Source organism: Nyctibius grandis, chromosome 1, assembly GCF_013368605.1.
Source record: "Nyctibius grandis isolate bNycGra1 chromosome 1, bNycGra1.pri, whole genome shotgun sequence".
Taxonomy (NCBI): Eukaryota; Metazoa; Chordata; class Aves; order Nyctibiiformes; family Nyctibiidae; genus Nyctibius; species Nyctibius grandis.
In genome coordinates this window covers 58233305-58252192 of record NC_090658.1, presented here as the reverse complement: position 1 = coordinate 58252192, position 18888 = coordinate 58233305, and the positions used below count along the sequence as shown (strand labels likewise).

At 37.2% G+C, this 18888-nt stretch overlaps 1 protein-coding gene across 1 annotated transcript in view; it reads left to right on the top strand.

The window, feature by feature from the left end:
* Positions 1-18888, top strand: part of LOC137660879 (nesprin-1-like) — a 233977-nt gene that overhangs the window by 143730 nt on the left and 71359 nt on the right. The window contains 11 exon segments of the mRNA XM_068396056.1: positions 345-510; positions 1128-1283; positions 1479-1631; positions 3849-4031; positions 5462-5599; positions 6941-7126; positions 9576-9698; positions 11813-11995; positions 13294-13437; positions 16912-17106; positions 18181-18321. Coding sequence (XP_068252157.1) covers positions 345-510; positions 1128-1283; positions 1479-1631; positions 3849-4031; positions 5462-5599; positions 6941-7126; positions 9576-9698; positions 11813-11995; positions 13294-13437; positions 16912-17106; positions 18181-18321 — 1768 coding nt within the window.

Genomic DNA, 18888 nt, shown 5'->3' with positions numbered 1-18888 from the left:
GGCCATCCAGCCAGTTTTTAACCTATTGAAGAGTCCACCCATCCAAGCCCCGGGCAGCCAATTTGTCTAGGAGGATGCTGTATTGTAAACATTTGCATTTCTTCAAAAGAATTGTGCACTTGATGTCAAAATTGATAAAACTGCTAATTAAACAGGATGAACTGGAGAATGAACATGAGACGTGCGCTGCTTTAGTAATCTGTTGCAACACTGCTCCACTTTTTATTGCTCCGGATGTGGGGCAATCAATCGTTATCTTTATTATTCAATATTTTTTGACAAAGCTATGTTTTTAGACATTGCTTAATTCTTCACAAATAGTTATTATTTCTTTGTTTCTGAAGTATGCTACAGAAAGTGAAAAAAGGTGTGAAGATGGTGAAACAGGAGCTGAAGGAGCGTGAGGAGGTTGAAGCAGAGATTAATATTGTGAAGTCCTGGATCCAGGAAACAAAAGAATATTTGTTAAGCCCTGATGTAGAAGTGGATACTCAACTTCAGGAGCTGCAGGTATATCAAATTTATTGATTTCTAAATTACAATATTTATCTTCATTGTAATCTGCTAGTGAGTGTTAGTCAGTTCAAAAACACCACAAATTCAAATTAGACAATATTAATTAGTTTTTGAGTAAGCCACTAGACAAATTCGTAAAGCATGAAGTAGCTGATGGGCTGTGTCTTATTTTAAAGATATTTAAAGTGCATTTAAGTATTTTCATTTTTGCAATTTTACGTACTGGCATATTGTTTAGTAATTTTTCTCCTCTCATCTAAAATATGGGGGAACTATAGAATGTGAATGGACAGAATGTGACATTCCTTTTCTGTCTTGATAGTTTGGGGCAGAGAGGAAAGCAACTAATTAAAATTAACTCTATTTCACTGGAGGTGCTGAAAACTTGACATTTTCTATATACATGTGGTCACACAGGAACAGAGAACTGGACAGACAGTCATAAATGAGAATCCAGGGAATCCCAAGATACAATTCTTTTTAATGAACTAATTAAAAATTTGAAAGCAATTAACTTTGTTGCAAGCTGCATGAAATGTCTGCATTTGCTAAGTTTACACAGACATGTTATTCCCGTTGTTTGTAACAAAGCTGTTTTTTTCTGTCATTAGTCTCTCCTTGGTGAAGTAACTACTCATCACCAGGCTGTTGAAAAAATGACTGAACAACAACAGAATAAGTACTTGGGGCTTTATACCATTTTGCCTTCTGAACTCTCTCTTCATTTAGCAGAAGTTGGGCTGGCCCTTGTAACTGTACAAGATCAGGTAAAGCATAGTAGATAAATGCATAGCGCTTCTTTGGACTTTATAACAGTGAAATACAGTATCCAAGTGTGGTCAAACTATGACAACATAGTTTCATTACCTTCTTCCTTTAAATTAAAGTAAGTTAAATGAAAGTTAATTTCCTTTCAGGAAGAGAGATTTCTGGTTACTGAATTTAATTCTTATTATTGACAGATTCAATCCAAAGAAAGAGAAACTCAGCAGATCAAAACATTGAGTCAAGAGTTTGGTCAGAAAATCCAGGGGATAGCAAATGAACTACATGCCATTCTTTCCAAACTGAAAAAGAAAACAAATGATATAGCGCAAGCTAAACTTGAACAAAAGGTAAGACAAGGTTTCCCTTGTTTGGTTACACCATAAAGTCTTCTGAATTGAGATGTTTGCTTCATACCAAATTTGTGTTTGTGAAGACTTGCATGATACATTTTATGTAGTTCAACAGAAGAATGGACAGAAATAAGGGTTGACTGATGAGACTTTTTAATTATATTCTTTGCAAACTAGCCCATACAGGAAATTGAGTGAGTAACAGAACTGGGAGGAAGTAGCTGAGAGTAAAAGGAAGTCAGATGGACAAATTTATGCTTTTACCTCTAAATAATGAGTATGACTGCAATCTGGGAAAACCTAAGAGGCTCCCAAACTGCTCTTAGTCCCAGTCTGTACTGAAAAGACGATTCTTTACAGTACACCTTTACTTGTGATAAATAGAGTTTTACTTAGGCAGTAGACTATCTCATATCATTTGGTGCAATAAAGAGGTAAAGTACTGCTGGTGAGGTTAAGGGTAATGCAAAGGACTCCTGGTTCTTTTTGTAGGTTTTCTTAATCTTAAGTATGTGCCATACTCAGAAAAGCTCATCTGTACTGAGTTGTAATGGCCAAGTTAGCATTATCATATAGGAGTAGGGGATTTTTTGGGGGAAGAGATGGGAGAGGCGTTGGTTGAGGGTGCATTTTTTTTTGGTTTGTTTTTTTAACTAGTCAAAGATAAACTTGGACCAAGTTACTGTCTGAAAGTAAGTAAAGCATAACAAATAGGAGAAGATTTGATGTGTCTGGTATGTCAAAAATTACTTGTTTATTTTCATGAGTTGCTCTCATTATGCTCCAAAGTACCATTTGCTTTGCAGGAGGTGTCACTGAAATATATCCCTTTAAAACTGATGTATCTCCTTGATCCCACTAATTAAGCAGAAAGCCAGTGAAATATGCTTTCCCATGTTACACAGATGAAAACTCTCTTACTGGAGATGTAGTAAAGTTCCCTCAACTGCATTTAAGTCAGCTCTCAGCTGATACTCCTGAGATTGAGTTGGTTTTGATTACAGAAGTAAATATTTTTATATTAACATTGAAACTGATTGTGAAAAATAAAATAAAAATCTGTTATGAATGCATGTGACCCAAGTCAAGTGGATCCTTCCCTCGCTTTTGAACAGCGTATAAACTCTGCATCGTTTCTATAGTAGAGACATTTATTTATGCCTGCCTGAAATATTTGTGTCTTTCTATTTAAATGAGTAGTTCAACATCTTTCTTTATGTCTATGTGTAGAGAGTTATGTCACTAAGTCATGCTACTGTTCATGGAATGCTTGTTCATTATAAGAGTTGATCATAACTTATACTCTAAGGTGTGTCTGTCAGGACAGCCCTAACCTGAAGAGCTTGAAGTACCTTCTTGAAACACCAGGAGCTAGAGCAGTGTTCTGAATCAATTTTTGTCTGATGATTGCAATTTATATTTCTAAAAATAATTGCAAAGGGGCTAGAGTGTTTGGTGAGACTTATTTATATTATAAAAATGACAAATCTTTTAAGACCTTAGCTATAAAAACAAAATTAAAAAAAAACACAATACCCCCTCCCCAAGAAACTATAGCCTGTAAGTTTGTAATCAGTCTGTGAGAAACATAGAAAACCTTTTAGATTTCCGTTTTAAACTTTCCAGAAGCTCTGTAACTATGGTAAGAAAAACTGATTTTAAAATCTGTTTCTATTGAAACAGTCTAGCGTGATCCAGACTGCTCCTGTGTCAAAATCAAGCTATGAAAATGCAAGTTTCAAATGAAAATGAAAGTTTTTATAATGCATTAATGAGTAATTATATATTTCTGAGTTTGTAAGTGTGTATTTTAAGACAGCAACAACAAAACAAAACCCTTTTCCCATAAATAAAAATCCTTGTCGTGGCAATGTGTGCTGACTATTAATTTCAAAAACAAACACAGAAAGATGGCCAAGAACAGTTAATGTCACTCTGAAGTGACTCAGGCTTTTGCTATGGTAGGGAAAACGGTTATCCATTTCAGCCAGGAAGTCAGAGAAGAAAGAGTAATGGCACACATTAAGAGATGACCAAACATCCTGCTGTTCTGCCTTCCTGCTTAGACAAGCATTGTTGGTTTCCAGACAGAATAAAAATGGAACAAACTATGGAGACTTTGGACAGGGTGTGAAAGTTGCAAGATGTGCTAGAAATAATCAACCAGAAAGCTAACACTTCCTGGATCACTGATTTTCTTGTTTTTCTGTTTAGATCCTCGGTGAAGAGTTGGACAGCTGCAATATAAAGCTGCTGGAATTAGATGCATCAGTCCAGGACTTTGCGGAGCAGAATGTACCGCTGGCTAAGCAACTGACTAACAGGATAGGGAAACTCACTGCATTGCACCAACAGACCATACAGCAGGCTGAGTACAGAGCAGCCAAGCTCCGTCAGGTATGATCTCAAATCCTTTCTGCTGTTTCTTTTCAGAAGTAGAAGGAGCATGCAAACTTCTCATTTATTTTACTGTAGTTATGCAAGAAGCAGCATTCCTTGGCACATCTGCCTATTATTAGTCAGGGCTTGCATCACACCTCAAAGAACGGCACAGACGGGTCAGATCAGGAGGGTGGAATAATTCTGTGATGCTCTTTTAACATCCTCTTCCATGAATCGTCTGCTGGTTGGTTCCTCTGGTGCAATGAAAAGATTATAGACCTTCCCACAAACAGTAGCATGCCAGGAAATACTATCTCATTGTACTTTTCAGGTCCTCAGTCTTATCACTGTTACCTATATTTGCAGCATTACAAAAAAAAAATTATTTTGCTCTAGTCACAGTCTATAGAGGGTGAATATAATTTGAAGGTTCAATAGAAAAGCCTAGATGCAATGGCCCTGATAACGCATAATGTTTATGCAACACTTCAGCTTTCATAAAGATGCTTCCTCTGTGGTTCAAAATCCCTGAAAATCTCTCTTATGTATTTTTTTGCTAATTGTTGTTATCCCAAAAAAAGTCTATCTAAAAGCAAAGAAATAGATTTTCTATGATTCTGCCATCAATACCCTGATAAATTATGAGTTCTCTTTTCTGCATGCATAAAGCAGCTTCCATAAGGCTTGAAAAAGATAACTATTTCAGGATATTCTTTTCAGTTTCCTCTGAAAAAAATGTTTTATAAAATCAATAGAAAATTACTATCAAAGTAAGAGTTCAGTCAAAGGTATTTGGTGAAGGGATTTAACTATTAGGATATTTTTGTTCAGCACCAAGATATCATAAAAAATGGTAGGTAAGGCAAACTGCATGCAAATACAGTTCTGTCACCTAGGATTTTATCCATCCTTCATACAGGACAAATGTGTGAAAAACAGTGAAATTATTCCAGCTAAGTGAGAAGAAAATTGGAATTAAAGGGTACTTCGCTAAATAGAAATCGGATGAATCAGAAGGCAGAGCTTTTGTCCCGTATTTTGAAATGAGCGCAACATTTCTCTTTTTGGAAATATGACAGGCTGAGTGGACAAACCAGGTTTTAAATAAAGGTGATTTGGGGGAATAGAATTTACCTCTGAGGCTGAGTATATGCAGGAAGTGTACCCTCTGGGGATATATTTGAGCATCAATGCACTCTCCCAGTGTGACCTACATTCTTGTAGCATCTTTTTTCCCCTGAAATAGGTATGATTGTTACTGGGAGCAGACCTATTTTTAACTACATAAATATGGAAGTACTTAAATTATGTTCAACAGTAAGGAAAAGTTGTTAAAATGATCCCCGAGTTAAAAACAGTAAATGAAATAAAAGTAATTTTATCATTCTCTAAGAACTATACAGAATTACATCTTAGACTTAAGTGTATTTTTCTTTTATATCCAGGCGGCTGCACACTTGGAAGAATACAATGAGATGCTGGAGTTCATATTGAAATGGATCGAGAAAGCAAATATCCTAGTGCACGGTAGTATAACATGGAATTCTTCCTCTCAGCTTCGTGATCAGTTTAAAGCCTACCAGGTGATTATATGAGCTAAGAAATTTAAAGGGCAGTGTATAAACTATGTTATTTTCTGAGCAGTAAACTTTATTCCTCCACTTTTTTGCCTCCTTTCCTTGAGGAAGAAAGTCTTAAAATGCTAGTTTTCTCTGACTGTTCCCCCAGGACCTAAAGATGATTAATTTGTTTTGGACAATTGTTTTGAAGACTGAAATTAAGACATATTGTTGACATATGTATATTGTCAACATGACATAAGACATATGTACATTGGCTTCATAGCAGCTTTTGGTTGAACAACGTGTCTATACACTGTGATTCTGTCACACTGAGTACCTCACTGAAGCTAATATTTCTCTAAAACTTTAGTTAACCAAACACAATTTTCAGAGTTTTTTTTATTTTTTTTCTTTCTCCTTTATGCTAAATTGGAATAGCCTTTGTTTTCATCTGAGTTTCACACCAAATGTTCTCAGACTGATACCCAATGGATGAGTTTCTTCCAGTTGCTTCCTAAACATCTCACATCAGAGTGTTTTGCTGTCCCTGTGACAGTGCAATTTGTTCCATGCGTGTCTGCGTGTGGAATGTGTAAGTGTGGGATCAGTGGAGCAGTTTTATAAGGTTCAAGCTTGCCCAGTGTTACATGACCACGTAAAACAAATTGAAGCATCATAAGATGATCATATCTCACTAATGCCAAGACAAGACTGCATTAATTATGTTTTTTATGTATACGTTAGTTAATTGTCAGCTACATTCACTACATTGGGGCAATGTAGTGTGTCACACTTTCTTATTCTGAATAGGAACCTCCAGGCAACTTACCCTGAGCATAGCTGGGAGATAGCATTTCTGGTTTGTTTTTGCTATGGCTTTTTCCCTGATCCAAAAGTTGATGGGGATACAGGCTTAACAAATGCCATCCCACAGACCACTTTGGTAGCCATTTTTTAGGCAGCATTAATGACTACTGCAGTGCTATAACACTGCACCCAAGTGCTTTCTGCTGCTTTCTATTAGGTACACCAGGCTTCGAGAACAAATCCGATCCATAGATTGTGTATATTATATTTTTACAGGCAAGTGTGTATAGCAAAGCACTAAAATGATTGTGTTGGTAAGTACACCTGCTGAAGCTTCACAGTTTATTCTTTTGTTTCGCAGTCTCCGTAAGATGAAGCACTTCAGCAGACGCTCAGAATTCAGCATATTGCCTAAGCCTTACAGGAAATTAGTAGAACTTAATCGTATGCTTACAGATGGGTACAAATTGAGGAGTGCAGAACAGGAATATACTTAAAGATATGTTTAATCTGAAGTTCATCTCTGGCATTCAATTTGTTCATATCTCCATCTAGACTATGCTTGATGAGTCCGGAGAGATTCATGGTGATCTTGAGGCCATGAGTGAGAGGATTGAGTATCTGGCAAGTGTGTACTGCACTGAAGGAATGTCACAGAAAGTGCTGGAATTGGGGCGGCGGACAGAGGAATTACAGCAAGTTATCAAAATGCGGCTACCAAATCTCCAAGATGCTGCCAAGGTATATGAAAGCAGTTTTCATAATGCTAGCTGAGAGCTAGGGTGGTGTGTGCATCACGTTTCTGAGACTATTAGCAGTTCAGATTACCTGTGGGCTATAAAGGGTGTGATTGTGTTCTCCAAAGTTAGATGTCTTGCACCATTTGAGATACTGCCTTCAGGTGCTGTTCCAGAGGGGGACAAGTTTTCTGCAGGTCCTGTCATATCTGCCCATTCTGGATGGATGTATTGGGGATCATGGTGTGTCTCAAAAGTCACTGAGCACCTGTGTTTAGATACTTGAAAAGTGTCTGTGTTGGCATTTATACTGTGCCATTTCCTTTATTTTTCTCTTAAAAGATATCTAAAGCCTGCCGTCTATTAATTCAGATCAGTACTGGACCAGACCAGGATTCGTTAATGTAAGACCAACCTGTACAAGGGATTGTAATGACAAGAACGAACATGCTTTTTCCATGTCCCTGACATTTCTGGGCAGCTCTTCCATATGGGTTTATTGTTAATGTAAATGTGTGTTATGCCTATGCAATGCCTGAGGGCATGATAAACTGGTGCAAGATACAGGGAAAAGCATGGAAGTCTTTTCTACTTGCTCTTACTTTCAGAGCCAGAAATTTTCCCTTTTTTTTTTTTTGATACAATAATTCAGGAAAAGAAAAGAATATTGGAATGGTATAATTAGTATATTTATAGGGGTCCTTCTGCTATCACCTGCTACAGTTACACACTACTAAATAGGAAAATACCTAAAGGCAACTAAGAGAATACGCTATTACCAATTGTTAGGGCAATCACAGCTAAGGTTAAAAATGGTCCTTCTCCACATTGGCTCTTGTTTTGCAACACTTATAGGACATAACAGAAATGCTGCAGCTGCAGCAGATGTAACAGTGTAACAGAGAGGTTTTGAAGATGACTTCTTTCCATTACAAAAGCACAAATCAATAAACCACAGTTTATGAGCTGAAGGCTTTTATTATTTTTTTTTCATGGAACAAACCAGAGATTTGTATACAAGTAAGCATAGTAGAAGTGAAACTTACTAGCTTCAGTTCTCAGAGAAATATTGTAGATTCTTCTCAGAATCTATAAACTATTTGTAGCTTCTTACAAGAAAACATGGAGATGAATGGAAGCCAACATAGATTTATGAAGAAAGAAAATAATATCAAAAGTGTCCAATTGAATGTGAAAGTAACAGATTTGTAGATAAATGTACAATATGTCATATATCGTGACTTTAATAATGTTTCACATGATGCTTATCTAGCTGAAAATACAATAGGTAGGTGTAAAGCTGGCTAGAAAACTTACCTAATATGTAATTATCAATGGTTCACACCCAAAAGATACATCAAGTAGGATTTTTCAGGGTTATCCCTTGGTCTGGTACTATTCAATACTTCCATTGAGTTGGATGGGGGTTTAGAGATCATGGCTTTTGGGATGCTTAGACAACACCAAATGTACTGGGACTACCTGAAAAAAATTAGGCTACTATTCAACAGGGACAGGGGCAAACTGTTACGTTTAGACAGGAAGAACCAGGCATGTGTGTATCTGAATGATTACTGGCTTGATGTACTCTGTTGAAAGGTCTTAAGTTTAATAATGCAGATCATGGAAAAATGAGTGAACAGTGTCACATCGTTGTAAAAAATCCAAACACCATGTAGAAAATAAAGTATATAATTGTAAGGTATGTGAAGTAGTCCTTTTGTTCTACCTATTGGTCACTAGCGAGGTTTCAGCTGTGTCCAGTTTTGCCCTTGAAGAAAGATGTGGACTGACTGGAGAAAGAAGAGAGTATAGTGATGATTGTGATATGTGTATAGATTTGTAGAAAAGATGCATGAAAAGGGGTTATCCTAACATATGATGTATTCAGAGAGAATAAAATTAATTAGTTCTTCATATCTGTTGTTAATGGGATAGTAAGTAGAGGATTGAAATTGCAACAGAAGATAACTTCATGACAGACCACCAGAAAAAACTTTCTGCAAAAAAACAGTACTGGAACAGTGGAATATGTTGCCTGTAGAGATAAGTGGGGCTCCATTGCTAGTGTTCTTTAAGAACAGTCTGTAAAGATAAGACAGTTATGTCCTGTCTTATTACAGGAAGATGACCAAAGGACATCTTGAGTTCCTTTCTAGGCCGCAAACTTTATGAAATTAGCTTTACAAAGTACATGCTGTATTTGAGATTGAGCAAGTGCTTAAAATAATAACTCTGACTTCAAGACTTCTTTTTCTAGACTGTAGAATATGAACAGTATTTTCATCCAATATTTTAAACATCTAAAATTCATTATTAAAACTATGAATTAGTTTTATATTAGTTTAAGTTATATAAGAGACATAGCTACAAAATCCAGATAGATATGCTTATAGTGATTTTTTTTCTTTTTTTTTCTTATTTATTCATGAATCAAATGTGTTGTGTTACAGGACATGAAGAAATTTGAAGTCGAGCTGAGAGCCCTGCAGGCTGCTCTGGAGCAAGCCCAAGCCACACTGACCTCTCCAGAGCTCGGGCATTTGAGCTTGAAAGACCAGCTTTCTCACAGACAGGTAAAAGGCCAGGACCTCAAAGTTAACACTTGAGTAGTGTGAGCTTACACAAACAGTAGTGAATGTTGCTGAGAGCGATTGTGGTGTTTCTTAGGTGGTTCATTGTTCCAGAGTCTAGCCCCAAATTACTGCCAAGGGAATAAGGGATGGAACAGGAAAAATCATTCCCCAAAAGCGAATGGTTGAAGTATAATCCTTTACGAGTCTGTTCTTAGGTTGATGCAATTCTGAGAAATGTGCATCCAATCCAAGTTTAATCCATATTAATAATAATAATAAAGCTCAGTTCTTATCCAGTGCTTTTCATGAACAGATTCTTAAAGTACTTAAAAAGGCAGTCTAGATTATCGCCATTTTACAGATAGAGATGCAATGAGATAGTATGTTGCTAGCTCCCCCAATAATCAGCTGGAAAGCTAAGAGAAAATTCAATTTTTCTTAAGCCCAGTTACATTTTTGTATGTTTAGCTGAATTACCTCTATGAGATATTTCTGCTTTCTGTGTTGCACTTGGCTTACTATAGAGATTTGTCGATTTGTTATTTTTGGTCTCAGTCTCATGACAAGAAAAATGACCCGAGTTACAGCTTTCTGAGTTTCTTAAGAAATATTTCTTGCTGCAAGCTAATATAGAGATTTAACTGTTCTAGTCTGCCAGTGAAAACTAAATGTGAACAGGTCTACTTTAGGATTAAAATCTGCAAAAAATATATGTATGAAAGGTAAATTTGCAGAGCTTTCCCTTTTGATTAAGATATGCAGTCTTTATTCTAGGGACTTGCAGCCAAATTTCAGAATATGGCATTGAAGAGGGTAAGTGAAACACATCACCCTCTGTAAGAGTAAAGGAATATGGAGTTTACACTGGTTTTATGTGTATTCTTCATCCTGGCTCTACCAGGTCTCACAGCATGACTTCCTTTTGTACAGAAAGAGGCTGTAGCCCCTGCCCACCTGTTTCACCAGACCAGAGAGGGGGTCTTGGAGAGGGCCTGGGTGGCATGCAGCCCCCAGGGTACCTCTGGGTGCTGACTGCACAATAAAGGCACCCCTCATCAGCAGTATGGGGACTGTCAGAGGAGAGGCCTCACTAGTGATGTCAGGAATAGGTCATTATACCAAATCTCTGGTTAGATTATCCACCATATGTCATGAAGGCACAGAAATAAAGAGCAAACCACAATCCTCTCATCAGTATGCACTTCAGACCCACTTAACTGTCTTTCTGCGTATGGTATAGGAGAAGGGAGACCCAGTTCCTTTATCCCTGTTTGCTACATAAATTGTCTAGCAGATTTATATCATCTATTGAACTTAAAGTCTTTTTCTAATGTGCTAAGGCCCTTTTCATCAACTTTGCCTGTTTCTTTTTTTTTAATTGTTTTTCTTTTTCTATCTGTGAATACATTAAACTCCCCAATGAAGATGAAAAGAATGCTGATCAAATCTATTCTCCAGTCATTGCACTTAGACTCTTCTCATGCATATGAATGGACAGCTTGAATGTGCGTTGTGGGTGGAATAGACACTATTAACAAAGGCATCCAGCGTGTGATTATTCAAAGGATAAAGATTTCTGTGTAGCTGTGTTTCCTTCTGTTTGATTGCCTTTTGAATTTTAAGCAACATTTTCAGCCATGGTTTGTAGTTTCAAAGGAAGGCTGTGAACACAACAGGATTCACTTGCTGGTTTGAAAATGTGCTTGTGTGTCTCAGCAGGGAGTTCCACTTGGATCTTAACATTAAAATATGTGTATACATAAATTACTCCCATGCTGCTTTGATTTGCGGATTTTGTAAAGATATTTTTTTAAAATCTTTTAACAGAAATATTTTTATACTTAGTCACTTAGAAATAGATACTACTGTGCTTTTTCATGAATTATTTTTATTCCTGTTATATGGGCTTTTTGCTTAACTAATATTTAAAAGAACGCTCTTTTCAGAATGAGCAACTCCAGACCAAGTGTGTCCTGATTATATTCAATTTAGAAAACAGATAATCAAATTTGTTTGTTTTTGTGCTTTAGCTAATCATTATTTTTCTTTTGCTGCATGAAGTGCTCTGAGAATTTTGCAACACTGGCTTATTGTGGCACTGACTTTGTTTCTAGCATCTGTTGTCTGAAATGGAGTCACTGAAGCCAAAAGTTCACGCAGTACAAGTCTGTCAGAGTGCCCTGAGGATTCCTGAAGAGGTGGTCACTGGCCTGCCAATGTGCCACAGTGCCCTCCGGCTCCAGGAGGAGGCCAGCCGCCTGCAGCACGCTGCCATCCAGCAGTGCAACATCATGCAGGCAAGTGCAACTCCATCCCAAAAATTGCTCTGAGTAACCTGAACGGTGCCATACAAATTGTGATGAAAACACAACATTTCATCTCTGTCCATTGCTCTTTTCCATGTAGTACCATTAGGAAGTTCCCCACTAAGTTTTAGTTATTTCAGACTCCATGTTTTTGGAGGTTTTAGCATTCATGAGCATGCCAATTGTTGATTTACTCATCAGACTCTTATCTCTCTTCTCTCCTTGATCTTGCTGTGTTTTTTGTAATGCTGTTAGGATAAACTAGACAAATAGCTAATATACAATTGCATACAGGTTAATTTTATAATATATATAATCAGTTAATGCAATTAATATATCATTATAACATCAGCTGCTTATACTGATCGCATAAAAACTATTGAGTTAATTAAATGGCTTTCTAGGATAAAATTAATGATTTTTTTTTTCCTCTTTATTTAAATTTATATGTATTTGCTTTCTGATTTTGGAGTCATTCAGCATCTATTAAATTCACATTTTCAAGTTTTGCTAGATACAAGAAAGCTAGATTTTGTTTGATTGTTTGAATTCATACCTAAATATGTAAAAGGTATTTTCCAAACAAGAAGAGAATAAGCTTTTCTTTCCTGCTATTTAGTGGTAGAAAAATACCCTAATGAGCTAGGGTAGAGCTACAGAGCTTTAAGTTAGATAACAGAAGAGACTTTCAATCATTAAGGATACTTAATAATACTTAAGTACATGGAAGGATAAAATGTCACACTGAAAAGTTTTTAAAACAGGTTAGACAAACTGCTGGTGAATCTGTGATGGAAAGAACTGATACCACACTGGTAGGATAATGGTATGAATCAAACTTCATAATCCTCTCCCAGCTGTATTTTCTGTGAAATCTAACTTTTTCATACAGTCTTTCTACTTCGTAAGTGCAGGCTTGAAGTGAAAAAGCGGATGAAAATGCTTTATAGTAAAACCATGAGACTAGGCAATGCTGTCTTTTGGTGGGTATGTTTGGTGCAGATACTTGTTGGAAGCAGAAGTTCTAGCTCCTTCTATTGGATATCTAAAATATCATGTTATGTGAACTGCTTTTTGGAAACAGTTAAATAAATGAAACCATTGAATTCATTGCAGTTCGCAATATTTCTGAATGGACTTTTTCCTGACTGTATTCCTGCTTTGCTTATACAGATGCAAGTGCCAGATAGATGTAAGTTTGCTCCACCTCAAAAGGGAGATCGGTCATGCTTGGACTAAGTAAATATTTCTTTTCATGTAGACACTCCATATTTTTTTTCCCTCTCTAGGAAGCACTGGTTCAGTATGAGCAATATGAGCAAGAAATGAAACATTTACAGCAAATGATAGAGAGCGCCCATCGTGAGATCCAAGACAAGCCAATAGCAACCAGCAACATCCAGGAACTCCAGGTCCAGATTTCACATCATGAGGTAGGTAGGAGAGCCAAAATGCAACAACATGGGCTCAATGGCAGCCCATTGACCCAAAAAACTTTTCATAAGCAATGGTCATAAATTAGTTGAGTAGCTTTTCAGACTTCCTCGAGTCTAGTTGAGCAGCTAGACTTAATATCAGATAGGAAACTCATGCTATTGGTACAGTGTGGAGTATTTATTTGTTTATTCAGCTAGATGTGTCCTAATCTCCAGGCAACATTATAGCAAATGAAAGCATTGCGTAAGTAAGGGACAGTTAACATAGGTACTTCACTGAGGAGTGTCCCAGAAGTCAATGTTGAGAAGTTAGTCAGGTGATGACTGCTAGTTCAGTGATCCTTCTATCTATCTATCTATCTATCTATCTATCTATCTATCTATCTATCTCTCTCTCTCTCTCCTAAAGTACTTACTGATTTCCATGCCAGTAACGTTCTCTAAAAGAACACCAAGGGACTTGAATCACATGAAAACCACAGTAGATTTGGAGGAAAACTCTGCAATGTTCACTCCAAAGGCTTCTTTTAAAGTCATGGTTGTGAAGAGTTTTGTCCTGTGGAGTTACAGGTCCTGCCCTCAAACTCATTGATCTTCAGCCCTTGAATGAGTCAGGATAGTCTCTGTGCAGCCTTCTTGCTGTGCTGGCATGCAAGCTCCTGAGCCTCTTTCCCCTTCCCCTGTCTCTTACATATTTCTTGGGATAGAAAATGCACCATTGAACTCTGTGTGTCACTTTTAGCACCAAAGGGCACAATTTCTTTACCTTTTAATTAAAAGCTATCTGTGCTATTATTTAATATAGCCTAATGTTATACGTGTTGCTCATTTTCTATCCAGTTATTACAAAAGTTACTTAGTATAAATGTGGAGCAGTTTGCTTAAAAAAACACTTTGTTTTTTCAGTACTGAATTAAAAATGCTACTATTCTCTATTCGAATGTTCTGGAACAGAAAATGCAAGAGAGTGACTTCAGCAATACCAGGTAATATTGCTGGAGAAAAGAATGATGCTGCAGGGAGGAAGGAATTGAAAATGGGACAGCTTGAAGTTTCATCTGCATTTGAACAAGTTCAGTAGCTAGGAGTCCTTCTAAATGTCTGGAGGAAGACAGCAGCTTTACTCTATTACACATATTGGGATCAACCAGAGTGAACTGGTTTCGTACTTGCAAGCTTTCTATGTTTAGAAGTCAGGAGTTTTGAAAGGCTGAGATATGTGTATTTTTGGCTCATATTTTCTCTGCTAAATACCTGTGGAAAAGCTTAGCATAAAGGGGGTATATTGAACTCTGTATTATTACACTACAAAAGGCAAGTCTGTCAAGATGCTTGTTACGTGTGTTATTAATTCAAGAAAACATCGGTTACTGGATTTCCTGTTGACACCTGCATGAACAAGAACTTAAAGGGACATTTGTAGTAGCTATATTTAGAATTAAAATAAGAGGAAGAAGGTAGAAGGAAAGTACACTGATTTGTAGGAAGCTGGTGTTACTATGCATGTATGTAACTAGTTACACTCTGGAACTATGTTTATTGAACCATGTTTCTTTAGACTTTCAGATAAGAATGTGGACAAGTATCTCCATACTTGTGAATTATTTTAATGGATAATACAGTACCTCATAGGACATTGCATTTATAAGGTGCTTTATTTTTCTCACAGTCACATTTTTGCCTCCTTTTCCTTTTCTTTGTTTTCAGTTGAGAGGTGTGTTAGATATTCAGTGCATTGGACATTAATGCCACAAATGTTATTGCTTCTCAGTAATATTGATGGAGTTAAGTGAGTATATTGAATGACAATAATTTCCCACTGAGCCCCAGAGATGTCACTCATTGAGCATTAGTGAATAACTGGTACTTGCCAAACAAAGCAGATAACTATTCCATCTACTAGACATTAAAGTTATGGCTTGATTTGATTTCAGTTTGGTTTTTGATTGATCTAGTTATGTTTTATACTCAAGACTTTGCTTAGTCTCCAGTGTAAGCCTTGGAGCTCCAGGAGAGCTCCTTTTGTTGCTAACGTGACAGACAGTGACCAGGTACCATTGAAACCCAGGCAGTAAACTCTCGTCCTCAGTCTTTGTGCTGCTTCCGTTTCTAACTCTGTATTTCTCTCTATGACTGTTCTACACTGTGATTTTGAGGAAATGAAAATGTTATACAACCAAAAAAATCTTTTAATTTTACCAGCCTGAATCAGTAATCATATTTACTTTTTTAAAGATATTGTAATTATTTATTATTATGCCTACTAGGTCTCTCAACGTCTGTTGCTATTTTTCCTTGAAAACTTTTGTTTGTTGAAGAAATAAAAGCAGATATAAAAATAAAGCAGAAATATATATTTGAATGAATAATCACTGATTTAGCAGGCAAGCTTATACAAATGTTTTCACTTTATAGATCAAAATTCTGTCATGTTGCTGAGCCTCTAGGGAGACAGGAACAATAGCTTTGGCAGAAATGTGAAAATCTTCCACCTTTTTTTTTATTTTAAGTGTATTCATTGAAATCTTTGAAACTGGACACTGAACTGGGCAGCAGTACAGGGTAGGAGAGAAGATAAGTTAGTTTCTAAGGCTATTCATTTCCATCTTTCTTCTCTGACTAAACTTAAACTTCTAATGGTGTTTGCCATGCAGATAGACTGTTTCATAGACATAAAAACCAATATTTTAAAATATACTCTGCTTTCAGCCAGATTCCCCAGCTCTTTTTAAAGAAAGGTTAGTACTGTGTGCTGTTCAGCTTTTAATTCTGAAGACTTACACAAGACCAAAACAAGATTACAATATAGCTTATCCAAACAAAACTGGATCACAAAAAGCGATCCAGTGTGCATTTAATCTTCTTACATGACTGATTGTTCATATCACATTTTATCTTGTTAGACCCTGTGAGTTATTGTTTGAACAATTCATTCTTTCTGGTGAGAGCTGAATGGGGCATTTTTTACAGCTGTGGTTACCACATGACCTCATTTCCATGGCATGCACTGTGCGGGGAAGCTTCATCTTCCTCAGATAAATGGAAATAGAACAGGGGAAAAAAACAGGACAGGAAGAGGGAGAGACATTCCCCTTTGCTGCAGTCTGAAGCTTATAGACTTCGCGTCAGGTTCAGGCTGGATGCAAGCGCGAGGTGTTCCTCCCTCCCTCCCTTCTGCAGTTATCATGCACGCAGAGCCTTTCGCAGCACTTTTCCGGTTTCGCTTCAGAGCTCTGGGCTCTGTGGTTTAGCTGTGCAGCCAGACGCAGCCTGACTTGTTCCCTCCGCTATCAACATCCTGCTTGTCAGCTAGTGTGGCAGCTTATGTGGGGTTTCTGAGAGGCAGCGCTATGATGTTATTGGCTGGGCTTGGAGGGGAGAGCTTGCCTTTGCCACGGAAGCTGAAATACTGTGGGTCCTGTGGCCTTTATTGGCCACCTCTGCATTAGGGAAAAAAAAATGTTTCCTCAGGAACTGGCTCAGAAGATCAAAGGATACCAGGAGCAAATTGCTTCTTTGAATTCGAAGTGCAAGATGCTGACAATGAAAGCAAAACATGCCACCATGCTGCTGACAGTGACAGAAGTGGAGGGGCTTTCAGAGGGAATGGAGGAGCTGGATTCAGACCTGCTCCCAGCACACCCTGCTCATCCCTCAGTGGTTATGGTAAGAGTGCATTGGACTCGGTACTGTTTATCTGAGCTGCTTGCTTTTGCATCATTGCAACACTCCCGTGTAGCGAATTGCCACAGCTCACATCTACATTTTGCTTTTGAAATGGCTGGAGTGTGGCAAACCAAACAAACTGCAGCTTCCTCTTACTGTATCTTGCTTTATATGGGTTTTCAAGACTTGTTGATAAAGGATGAAGTTATTTAACAAATACCAGTGGAAGTTGTCTGTAATAAAGATGCAAATATAGTGCTTTTTCGTAGCTGTCAGCATGCAAGAGCAAATGCTAAGAAACTACTGAATTGCAGGAATAAGATAAAACCAGAATAAATATTGTTTCATAACATGTTGCGGTGTATAGGTTTTACACACCATATTTTTAAAGCTCTTGTCTTAAAATGTTGATATGATAATTGACAGTATGCTGCTATATTTTCAGATGAGTGTGTTGTAAATGAAAGCTGGCTAAGTACTGCCATAGGCCTCATGTTTGAATTACTTTGCTTTTGTTTGTTTCTAATTGGATCTCATTACAAACATACTGCTGATGCTATTAGGATTTTTGTCTTAGTGAAAATAGAGTGCAAAGTTCAAGATTTATCACTGTATGACAGCATTGGGGAAGCAAGAAAAATATGTTGCTACTGGACTGTGTGTATTTTATATTTTAAGTCTATTCCTTGTTGTTCTAACCAGGCCTGGATACTGAGGGCAATACTGCATTATTCTATAGCTCTCCATAGTATTTCCATATGCAGCACTGATTGTGTTAGAAGACATTTAGGCAAACCTTAATTTGTTATTATTAAGTTGTTTGCTATATATTTTCTTTTACATTCATTAGGGTACAGGAGACCATGTTCATCCTGAAGTATGACAAGTAAATGAGACTATCAGTTGAACCAGATTTTTAAGCTAGTAAATGTAATAGCGTTAAGTATGACCAAATAATGTCATGGTAATTCTGGCCATGTGTTGTTTTTCTTGTTTTGATCTCAATCTATGTCAAACCTAAGTTGAGGTAACTGATTTTCTTCCTGTGCTCTGGGGTTACTTTTCCTGTGGCAGATGACTGCTGGTCGCTGTCACACGCTGCTCTCCCCTGTCACTGAGGAGTCTGGGGAGGATGGAACCAACAGTGAGATTTCTTCTCCACCTGCCTGTCGCTCTCCCTCACCTGTGGCTAATACAGATGCTTCTGTTAACCAGGTACCTCCCTCTTGGCATTCATTCAGCTTTTATCTCAGACATGCATGGTTCCATTCCACAGGTGGTTTATTTAGTCCTCTGAAATAATACTTACCTATAGCTCCGAGGATCTGAGGCTTAACCTGTGATCTGACTGAACCTTCAGATTCTACTCTGAAATGGATACAAATATTGACTTCTGAGTTTAAAAATATATAGATTTGGTGTTACAGCTATTCACTATTTTTAAAAATAAATTTTAAGTGACAATTACGAAGCTCTGCCATATCACTACTGTTTTCTATTTATAGCCTAATTTTTATTTTCACAGTATTACTCAATGGAATCTTGCATCCTGAGAAAACATGCAATATTATGCTGCCCATAATAAAACATTGCATTATGTCCATGTACATCTATTTTACGGTACCATTGGCTTGTAGCATTGAAGCCACAGTCTGATCTCTTCCACTTCAAACTATTTCAAGTATTAACTTTCATGTATTTTTTCAGTATTGTTCATTCCATACTTTCAGTGGCAGTCTATTTTAAGTGCTAACGAGGCAAATCAGTGAAATTGCTAAAGTT